General features: G+C 37.3%; 1 protein-coding gene across 1 annotated transcript in view; it reads right to left on the bottom strand.

Moving 5' to 3' along the window:
• Window positions 1-12,012, bottom strand: part of LOC149827924 (selenoprotein O) — a 41,128-nt gene that overhangs the window by 14,975 nt on the left and 14,141 nt on the right. Inside the window, exons 3-6 of the mRNA XM_090019733.1 lie at window positions 1,659-1,715; window positions 1,234-1,533; window positions 429-679; window positions 11-317 (exon numbers count right to left, since the gene is read on the bottom strand). Of these exons, the coding sequence (XP_089875859.1) occupies window positions 11-317; window positions 429-679; window positions 1,234-1,533; window positions 1,659-1,715 (915 nt within the window). The remainder of the gene's footprint in view (window positions 1-10; window positions 318-428; window positions 680-1,233; window positions 1,534-1,658; window positions 1,716-12,012) is intronic.

Below are 12,012 nucleotides of genomic sequence, written 5' to 3'. Positions count from 1 at the left end.
CATGACACACCTCTCCATAGCATAGTTTGCCTCCTCGCTACTGATCAATTGTGCAGCTGACAAGGTTGCGGTGAACTGTGCAATGTTCCATAAACCAATATCTGGCTGATTTGCAAAACAGTACCTTCTCCCTGGAAGATCGGTTGTATTTGGAGTGTAACTAGGATCAAAAGCATCCAAGAACCCAAAAGGGCCATAGTCGATGGTTAACCCTAACACACTCATATTGTCTGTATTCAGGACTCCATGGGTGAAGCCAACTCCTTGCCACTTTGCAATCAACAAAGCAGTACGTTCTGCTACCTCAACTGTCCATGCTGGTAAAACTCAACAAACAATTATTGGAGATGTTAATTTATATGCAGTTTTACAAGAGAGAAATCAGCAGAAAATTTTCCAAATGACACGAGTCTGTACAAATAAGCCACCTGCATATTTATTAGAAGTCAAATCCACTGGCGGTATGCTCTCTTGACCTTCAGCCATGAAAGTTAAACCTGCACTCTCACTCAGACTCTCAAGATGAGGAAAGTGATGCCTGATGGTATAATCAGCTAGCGCACGAACAATTTCGAGGTCTTCTTTGCCTCTAGACGCATGCATCTGGAATGATCCAAAACGCAAAAATGACTGAGCTACCCGACAGACAATAGCACCAGGTTCTTCCTTTGGATTACCACTGGATCATACACCAAAACCAAATAATAAACCACAAGCATCTCAACAATAATGCCACTAAAGTACTGCATCACTGAAAGATAACACGCACATGCAGGAACTACAAGAAAGAAAATAAATTATCACATTTACTTCGGGTTCAGCACTTACAAGTTTTCCAAGCAATTTTTCTCCCTATTCTACAAGAATTTTTGGCTACTGAATAAATTATATAGAGCTATTGGAATATTTCATTTAACGAGTGTAGCCCCTTCATAGAATACTGAGCAGTTGCATTATTCATAAAGTTGATTATTTAGAAAGCATAAATTCCTCGGGAAGAAAAGGGTCAAGAGGTCTGAACCCATTATCATTAACATTAGGCATCAGACAGGTCAAGTGAAGAGCAAGGCTAATAAAGTTTTATCAAAAGGTACAGCAGGCGTTGGTCCATTACTTGTTACCGTAAATTTTATTGAGAAAATATCCATTATTGAAATCACAAAACTGTCATGCTGATAACATTCACCAGAGAGGTCTTGCAAATAACAATTTTTTATGCTAATAAGCACGTACTCATAAAACATATCTCTGACTACATCCTTGCCAGTAGTGACCAGACAAAGTGCTCGGGTAGTTGGTATTCCCAAGCCCTCCATTGCTTCACTGCAAAGGAATTCTCTGATGCTACTCCGTAGAACAGCAAGACCATCTGCAAAGCGGCTATAAGGAGTCTTTCCAGCACCTTTAAGCTGCAATTCCCACCGTTCTCCACGAGAATTTAGAACCTCCCCAAGGGTAATAGCCCGACCATCACCCAGCTGGCCGGCCCACATTCCGAACTGATGTCCGCCATAACATTGAGCATAGGATAACCTGTCAAATAGTTGAAAATGCTCAGATAGTTATAAGGAGAATGAGAAGGTTGTTACCTTGAAATTTACTTGTACCCAAAACATATCAATGGAAAATCCGAAAAAAGTTTGTGCATATCCACCTACCCTCCTGGCAAAGGAGATACCCCAGAGAATATAACTGGAAAATCTGACCTTGCAAACCTGTTCAGCAATGAAAATAGGAGACAAATCAACCATCACAAAGATTAAAGCACAGGAATATGCAGCCAACAGCAGAACAATCAAATTACAAGTGTCTGATGGGTAAACTGCAGCACAGATATAATCAATGCATGGTAAACAGGATCTTACAAGAAAATAAGTTCAAAAGTTGCAAAACTATAAGGATACAATGCAAGTACGTAATTATTTTTGCACAATATTTATCTTCATATGCATCTAGTCATGAATTTTAAATTTTTCATATCAGGGGGACTTGGTTCTCAGAACAAAAGATTGAAGGCAATACAGCAAAGTTTTCGGATACCCACTTGCATCAGAGCTACCAAAAAGTTGAGCAACTAATTGAATGGCTAAAGATGTAAACAACTTGCAAGTGGCCTGAAAATCTTTTGTTTCTTATTAATGTCGACACTCAAAGTAAGAACAGGATATAGCATTTTAATTTTTATTTTAAGGGCATTCTGAATACTACAGAGCAGATACTTACATTATGAAACTGAAATACTGGAAACAAATGCACAAATGCATAAAAAATATACCACGGCATTGGAAACATTTTTGGTGCAAAAGATGACAGAGCTTATTTTTCTTAGTGAAAAGGAAAGTTCTGATGCCATAATGACTTTTTTGTACAAAAAGCAAAATACTTGTGTTGAATCATGAATAACACAATGATAGAAAAGGAGTTTCACCTTGAGGCCAGTGAATGATTTTCTTCAGCTTCCTAAGATGGAACATGAGAGCAAAACTGAGTAAATCAAAGAAAGGTGAATTATTGAAAGGGATACATGGTTTATATCAGATGAGATTGGACAATGGCTCCAAACAGATTACCAGGTGCTAGATACTTGTAATGTTACACATTTTATAGTGGGGTATTATTATTAAATATGTATTGACACAACCATTAAGTGGCATTGTTGTAATCTATGTCACAAAGACACGAGTATGTACGGGTATGTGACTCGCATACGAGACACTAGTTTGTTGATTTTATAAAATCATGACACGGCAACATGTGTATATATATATATATAAAGATATATATATATATATATATTATTTATATTTTATTTAATATTACATAAATATTTCATTTAAGTTAAAAATTTTGAGCATTTGATATATGAGGTGGCATTTTGCAATATTTTATTTTTTAGGCACCATTTAATCCATTGGATAATCGTTGAGATTCTAAGACAAATTATTGCTTAACAAAATTTTAAATGTCAGCTTTTCCCTTTAATCAATTAAAGAACATTTTTATTCAATTAGTGGCATTCTCGTTATATAATGATTACAGGGTGCTTACTGCATAGACATTCCAAATTTCTGTGCATAACCCACGCCTGTCTAGAAATAAGAGCTTAAAACCATATATGACTCTTAAATGTCTCTCTTTCCAAAAGAGTACAAGGCAAGTTTTAGACCCATATTGATCAAAACCAAAAGATGAGGAATCCCTTGTAATGAAAATGGAAAAATAATACAAGTAGATGCCTCTTATGGGCTTACAAAAGCACAAGCACACAAGCCACGTAGGGGCTAAAACACAAGTAAAAAATAGTCTTTATTGAGAATGAGGGTGCTTAAGAAAGCATAACTCAACCAAGGGAGAATACCCCTTTATATATACACAAGAAGGCTCATAGTGTGGCATTTGACAAAAATGCCCAAAAGAAAAAAAGAAAAATAAAAGAAAACATAAGACAGATGTGCCCTAATGGGCATAGCCTATTACATAATAGTAAAATAACCAAAATGCCCTAATGGATATTACCTATTACAACAATGTAAAAGATATATACATATTTATATGTATATATGTACAAACATATATATATAAGTATATATAATAAATATTATAACTTAATACTCTCCCTCAAACTTACGGTGTGATCACTGAAAGTTTGTTAAGTAATAAATGAAATCGAGGAGAAGAAAGGATTTTTGTGAAGAAATCAGCTAGCTGAAATTCCGATGTTACATAAGGCATGATGATAGTCTTCTTAAGATATTTCACGAATATAGTGGCAATTCATCTTGATATGCTTGGTTTGTTATGAAATGTGTGATTGTTGGCTATGTAGATAGCACTTTTATTGTTAAAGCATAACCTCGAGGGTGATTGCATATGCAACCCCATGTCTTTCAACGATCTTCTTAACTACACAATTTCAGATGTCGTGGTAGCCATGGCGCGATACTCAACTTTTGTTGATGATAGACACTTTTTGTTGCTTATATTTTAAGGATACCAACACACAAAAACTTGTAGTTGAGCATCTATCATTATAATTTTCTCTCCAATCAGAGTCAGTATATGCAAGTAATTCAAGTGGAGAGGAGGAGGATAATAAAAGTAGTGTTGTAAGTATTATACCACATCGTATGATACGGTACAATATGTATCGTTACTTTTGGGTTTTGCAATACGATACACACTCGTATCGCAATACGAGTGTGTATAGTACCTATATCGGGTATATCATACGATACACCCCTGTATCGTGTTGTATCGTACGATCGAGTGTATCGTACGATACACCTTCGGTGCACTTTAGAAAAGCCAAAATTTATTTATTTTTTTCATCTTGGATTTTAAATACCTTTTGAGGGCCGACTTCTCCATTTGTCTAGAGGCCATTAAAAGTGCATTTCTACTTTTTCTTCACCTAAAGAAGTGGGTTAAGGTAAAAAAGTGCATTTTCACTATTTTTCATTCAAAAAAATGGGTTAAAGTAAAAAATCTTTATTATGAGTAAAATTACAAAGCTGCTATCCAAAAAACTTTTGCCTCGGGAAAGTTGCTTCCCTACAACCCCCCACCAACTTATTGTGAAGTTGGAGCCACGAAAATCAAAGATTTATATCAATGTAGAAATCAGGTTCCACACTTCAACAAAGATGGCATAAGATGATTCGGCCTGACTGCACTCAAGTAATGAGTGAAAACCGATTGAAAATCGAGTGCAACTATTGCCATAATATTTTTGTTTACGTAATATGAAAGTATGAGTCTTGTGGTATGTTCTTAATTACAAGATATTAAATATTTTGTATTGTTGTTGTGAGATATGCATGCAATATTATCTATGATTCTATATTAATTGATGTTTGATGATGTCTTATGCGACTCATAGAGACATAAATGCTTCATATGTGATTTTATGGTTGTATTTTGTGCAATTCTTCATTGTTTCATGTTATATGATTTTTATAAAAAGTTTGCTACTTTTTTCTGATTTTTCTTGCTTTTTGGATATTTTAGAAATTTTTTATTTAAAATTTATAATACGTTTACAATACGATATGATACGATACGGTGTTATTTTGGGCCCGACTGATACGGGTAACGATGTGATGCTTACAACCTTAAATAGAAGTCTTTTAGAAACAGAATTTAACTGCACTCGTGCTCACAATTGTAGGATAATGCAGAAACTGGCATGTTGTATGCACCATGCCAAGTCTTGTACCGACTAGGATGAGTACGCAAAACTGCATACTCTGAATAATTATATATGTATATATAATTACACATATATCAAAGCAACGTCCATTAAAAGGCCATCATAAAGAAAGTGAAAGTACGTGAAAACGCGTATTTGAAATAAATGCATAATTTAAATGAAACAAGAATACGCAAAACTGCATAATCTGAATAATTATATACGTATATATAATTACATGTTTATCAAAGCATCGTATGCCAAAAGGCCATCATAAATAATGCAAAATTAGGTGAAACTGCATACTTTAAATAAATGCGTAATTCAAATAGTACAAGAATAAGCAAAACTACGTACTCTGAATAATCATATAAGTATATATAATTACACATATATCAAAGCATCATACGCTAAAAGGCCATCATAAATAATGCAAAAGTATGCAAAATTGTGTACTTGAAATAAATGTGTAATTCAAAACTACATACTTGAAATAAATGTGTACGTATATATATATATATATATTGACGTAAATATAAATACATATATCTGAAATGTTCAACCGTCGTCATTGCATGCAAATTTCCCCTACCTCAGAGATAGTTTGAATGTTCGACAATTCTGAGCGTAGGTGCAAGCTTTGCTCGTGCCACGGTAAAAGTGTCAGAGGTACGAAGTCTTATCAATTGCGCCGATGTGGTGCGCTCAAAAGGTTTTGTTATCAAACTGTGTAAAGAACGAGGTTATAAAACTATCTCTGGTGAAAAGAGGTGACTATCGCAACACCGGAGTCGAACCTAAACTCTGTTCGAGCTGACCGGACCGAGTCAGGCTTGAAGAGGCTAACCCAAGTGACCGATTATCGGAACGACTAAGTTGGCTCAAAGGCGTTTGTAAGCCAATGAACGGCTTGGCTAGGACATATCTGAATCGAGTTTGTGCGAAAAAAGGACCCTTGCTTAGCTCAATTTGGGAAAACTGAGTCGAGCTCAGTAATGATGAGCTAAGTCAAGCTCAGTTTCGAGGAAACCAAGTTTGACTTGGTTAATATGGGGAGGGGCTTTGCTTGGCTTGGATTCAACCGAGTCGAGCTCGATTAAGCCCATGCCAAGACTATCCAAAAGGGAGGGGGGTTGGCTAGGGGTGGCAATCGGGTCGGGTTGGCGGGTTGGCGTGTCAGCATACCTCAACCCGAACCCGACCCATTTATTAAACGGGTCAGCTGTGGCAAACACGAACCCGACCCGTTTAATAAACGGGTAACCCGACACGACCCGCCAACCCATTTAATAAATGGGTTGGGTCGGGTAAACGGGTTTTCAGGTTCGCGGGTCAGGTTGTCGGGTCGGGTTGGCGCCTTGGCGGGTTGACGGATCGGGTTGGCAGGTAGTCAGATTGGCAGGTCGGGTTGGCGGGTTGGCGGGTTGACCCACCCGCCTAACCCGTTTATTAAACGGGTCAGCCGGGTTGGCGGGTTGGCATACCCCCAACCCGAACCCGACCTGTTTAATAAACGGGTTACGCGGGTCGACCCGTTTATTAAACGGGTTGGCTTAAGCCCAACCCGAACCCGCCTAAGAGTCGGGTTGGCGGGTCGTGTCAGAAATTGCCACCCCTAGGGTTGGCCCCAAGTGGTCAAGTTGGCTCGGGTAGCAAACTGAGTCGGGCTCGGTTCAAAAGAGGATTGGGGGGCCTTGATCGAGCTGGACTCAGTGTAACCGAGCCGAGCTCGGTTGGAAGGGTATATGACCTAGTTGAACTTGGCTCTGACTCGGTCTTGGTCGACCTCGACGTAGCAGCAGTTGTTGTTGTTGCTCGAGATGGGCCGAGGGCCCAGAAAAGGGGGGAGCTCGAAGGCAGTGGCCAGACCCGACTGCCATGGGCAATCGAGGCATGGAGAAGAAGGCGACGGGGGGAGAGAGAGCACCAGCATCTCGGTTGTTGTTGTTGCTGTCCAAGGCCCACTAGAAGAAAACAGAGTGCGGTGGGGGAGGCACCCAGCAATTAGGCATCCTCCGACCAGCACCCCCAGCCAGCCACTCTGGCAGCAGCAGTCTCTGTTGATGCCGCCTTCCATGGCCACCAGAAGGGGGCGGGAGACAAAAAAGGAGGAGAGGGAGGGGGTATGGCAAAAGGGTGGTGGTGGTGCACAGAGGGTCTGAGAGCAGAGAGAGGGATCTAAGATCTGGGAGTGAGAGAGAAAGAGAGAGATCTAAGTGTGAGGGAGAGCCCTCTAAGGGGGGTTTATAGAAAGTGAAACAGAGGGAGGGTCTGTCGATGGTTGGATCTGGGTTGGATCCAAGGTGTTTTGGGTTTGGGTTGGATTCAAATGGATCCAACCCAAGTCCAAACAATGCTAAGGGACTCAGTTAGAGAGGGTTAGATCCAGTTGGGTCCAATTGGACCCAACTTGATCCAATATATATATAATATATATATATATATATGTGTGTGTGTGTGTGGGTGTGTGTGTTCATTCTGGATTGGGTTGGGTCCGACTCAATAATATATACATATGTAGGTTGTTCTGATTGGACCTAGACCTATATTTCTTGTTTTGAGTGAAGGTTTGAGATTGAATTGGATCTCACTTCATATCCAACTCAAATTCAAGCACAAGTAGTTTGTTCTTCGTTGGTCTGGGTCCAAATGGACCCAGACCTTACATTATCTTATGCGAGACCCATTTTGGGTCTTGTTTGGATCCTGGATCTAAATACGAGTATCAACATAGTTTGATATATATATATATATATATATATATATATGTGTGTGTGTGTGTGTGTGTGTGTTTTCGTATTTGATAAGCCATTCAACTTTCTAAATCGATTTTAGGACTCATAACGTTTAATGTGGATCTTATTTGGATCCAAATTCAGGTTTGAGGTTGGATCCCTCTAACAGATCCAGTCTTATGTCTCTCAAGTTTTGAGTGATCCGGATCTCTCCATAGATCTGTTTCTGAATTATTTTGTACCTCGGACCGAGTCCACTAAATGGATTTGAGTCCTTGTTATGAGGTTACTTCATATTTGAAGCATACACTGGATCCAAATCTGTCTAACTCAGGAAATTCAGCGAGTGCTTCGTATTTTTAAATGTATAGTTGGAATTGGGTTTAAGGGGGATGATCCTTGTGGATCCTCTATCGAGATCCAGATCCATAAAGAGTTAGTATAATCTAGATATCCCTTTTTAACATCCAAAAGTTATATCGATTTATTCATGATCGATGAATTTCTCATAAAAATATCGAAAAGAATCCCGTATCAATTCTGAAAAATCCAAAAAAATTGCGGACTTTACAGTTCTCTCCTATTATGCCTCTTATTTAAGTGTCATTTTATGTAGACAAGAGATGTAATTTTGTGGTGAGTTACGTGCACTCATTAGTTATTCACATTTTTTGTGTATTTGTATTATGTTGTTCTACGAGCTTATACACTTGAATATTGAGGTTTGTCTCTTATTTAAGTGTCACTTTATATAGACAAGAGATGTTTGTTATTCATACTTTTTGTATGTTCTTTAGCCCATTAGTAGCATTGTGATTATATTCTTGTTCTAATAATTGATACACTTGATTTTTGAGGTTTGTAGGTCTAGTGAGGTGATTGCTTGTGGTGGTCGAACTATTGTTGGGATTTTGCAAATATTATTCCTTTTGTTGTGTGGGATTTTTAAAATATCTCCATAAAATTTCTAAACTTTTTCTACTTGTATGGAAAAAAGTTTATTGATAAAATTGTATGCATCTTATGTGTATTTTATTAATAATATATATATATATACTAAAATTGATGTTTGGTCCTTTGTGCTTAAGACCATTCTAGGTTATGTGAATGAATCATAATGGGTTGTGATTTGTGAGATTGCTCTCTTTCATTATTATGTGCATTAAATATATTTTAATTACATGTTGGATATATATGTGTTTCATATTAATTATCTTGTTCACATGGTTGTATGCATGAATTTAATTATCTCCTATTTTATTAAGGACTATTTTGAATTGTTATATTTTACATGCATGTTGTCGATGATGATTTATTTTTTCATTTGAAATGCTTTTCTAAAAAACCTTGAGATATAATCTATGCACAATTATTTATCTCTTCTAAATGATTTATGTCCTTTAATGATCAAATTTTCTTATGATCAATATTTATGTTTTTCATAAAAACAAAAATATATTAATTTTGGGTTTATGATTTGATTTCATAAAAAATTATCCTTGAAGTATGCTCCTCTTATTGTTCTTAATGATTATCTAATGTTTCTCTTGTTTAAAAATGTATTTGTTTTAAAAACTTTATCACTATTGGGTTAGGATATTTTTCTTTGTGTAGTTAGAACCTTTGTTTTGTTCACTCTTTATGTTTTTAAAGATGCAATGGATTGAGAAAGAAATATCTTTGATGCATCATATCATGAAGATGAAGGTTTGTGGATGATCACCAATGAAGACATTCAGAAACTTGTATTTGCAAAATTCTCCGATGCGACATAAAGATAGAGACTTTCAATGAAGACACTTGAAGACTTTGATCCTTTCCGTTGATTCTTTTTGTATTTTCAAACTTTCGGTATATCACACCATAAGTTTGAGGGGGAGTGTTAAGTTATATATATATTATATTTATAATGATGGAATATCTAAATACCTATTAGGGGTATTTTTATCATTTCAATCATTGTAATAGGTTGTGCCCATTAGAGGCACATTAGTACTTTTATTTTATTCTTTTTTTTTGTTTTTTTTATAGAGACAATTTGATTAAATACAAAATAGAGTTGTTGGGTTTTTTGTTGACTAGTCAATATAGTTGTTGGAACCGTTCAACAACTCTGTTGAGGTTTCTCTCTCTCTTTATGTGTATAAATAGGGGGTTTTATTCCCTTTCATTTTCTAATGCTTCTCTTATGCTCAATAAAATATATTTTTTTTATGTTCTTGTGTTCCGCTTTTAAATTATTTGTTGTCTTGAATGAACTTTGTGTTTGTGTAGTGCCTTTTTGTTCTTGTATTGTCCCTTAGTTGTGTGAGAATAGTCCAGAGTTGATGAACAAGAAGCTGCAAAGGAGAAAGTGAATGGGGCTGCAACTAATCACGTCTTTCCATTGTGGAAAAATCGTGACCTCTTCGATACTTATAATGTAAAGCTTAATACATGACCTAATACATGGCTATATGACACAAATAGCCCTAATAAGTTAGGGCATTTACAAGTTTGTCTAATATCAATTAGACATGTTACATAAGGGGAGTTTGGATTCGGACCCGGATCCAAACCTTAAGTACAAACACAAGTGTACCCAGTCTAATAGCCTCCCTCAAGTTGTGCATGATTTTGAATCATGGACAACTTGCCTTTTAGAAACCAAAACCGGCACTTTGTGAGTCCTTTGGTGAACAAATCGGCCACTTGGTCTTCTGTTCTAATATAATGAGGCTCCATCTCTTTCTCCTCAATCATTTGTCTGATAAAATGTTGATCAATCTCAATGTGCTTGGTCTTGCTTTGATGAATAGGATTAAGAGATATTTGAATAGCACTTTGATTGTCACACAAAAGAAAGCAACCAGCAATCGGCTCATTTAACTCTGTTAACAAATGTCTAGTCCATGTCACTTCTGTCGTAGCAGCAGCCATCGCTCTGTATTCTGCTTCTGTGCTAGATCTAGCCACGGCATTCTGTTTTCTGCTACTCCAAGAAACAAGATTGGCACCAATGAAAACACAATACCTTGAAACTGGCTTTCGATCATCAGGATCCCCGGCCCAATCCGCATCTGAATAAGCAATGATGTCATGAGCAGTATTCATGGATCTGCTTGTGGTGTACAAGAGTCCATCTCCAACAGTACTCTTCAAGTACCTCAGTATCCTTTTTACTGCATCCATATGTCCCGTCCTTGGCTCATGCATGAATTGGGAAACTTGATTGACTGAATATGTAATATCGGGCCTAGTAAAGGTAAGATATTGAAGCATTCCCACTAGACTTCGATATTTGGTGGGATCATGATACAAGTCTCCGTCTTGCACACTTAGTTTCTGGTTAAGCGCACTAGGAGTAGCAAGAGGCTTGCAATCTTGCATTCCACCCTTTTCTAACAGATCTAGGGTGTATTTATGTTGGGTCAAAGTAAGTTTATTTCCTTGATTATCCACCTCTACTCCAAGAAAGTACCGAAGGTTTCCAAGGTCCTTCATTTTGAACCTTTGACTCAAGAGATCTTTAGTTTCTTCAACGTGATTCTCACTGCTTCCTGTAATAATTATATCATCAACATATATCAACAAGAATGTAGTAAACTCCTTGCCTCGAAGAATAAAAAGGGAGTGATCCAATTGTGATCGATAAAAACCATGTTTTTGAATTTCTAGGGAGAAACTCTCAAACCAAGATCGAGATGCTTGTTTCAATCCATAGAGTGCTTGATTTAGTCTACATACATACTCCTTTGAATCTCCTTCTGTATAGTCTGGCGGTTGTTCCATGTATACTTCTTCCTTCAAATCTCCATGAAGAAAAGCATTCTTCACATCTAACTGACTTATTCTCTAACCATAATCTACAGCCAATGAAAGAACAATGTGAATTGTGCCCATTTTGACAACTGGACTAAAAGTTTCATCATAGTCTTGTCCAAACTCTTGGGTGAATCCCTTTGCTACAAGACGAGCTTTGTATCGTTCAACACTCCCATCCGGTTTGTATTTGATTTTGTAGACCCATCGTGACCCAACAACATTCTTATCTGGAGGTCGGGGGACAATTGTCCATGTTTGACATTGGTACAAGGCTTTCATCTCTTC

The sequence above is a fragment of the Nuphar pumila genome, chromosome 10 (genome assembly GCF_984573655.1).
Source record: "Nuphar pumila chromosome 10, dmNupPumi1.hap1.1, whole genome shotgun sequence".
Lineage (NCBI taxonomy): Eukaryota > Viridiplantae > Streptophyta > Magnoliopsida > Nymphaeales > Nymphaeaceae > Nuphar > Nuphar pumila.
This window is presented reverse-complemented; position numbering and strand designations above follow the sequence as displayed.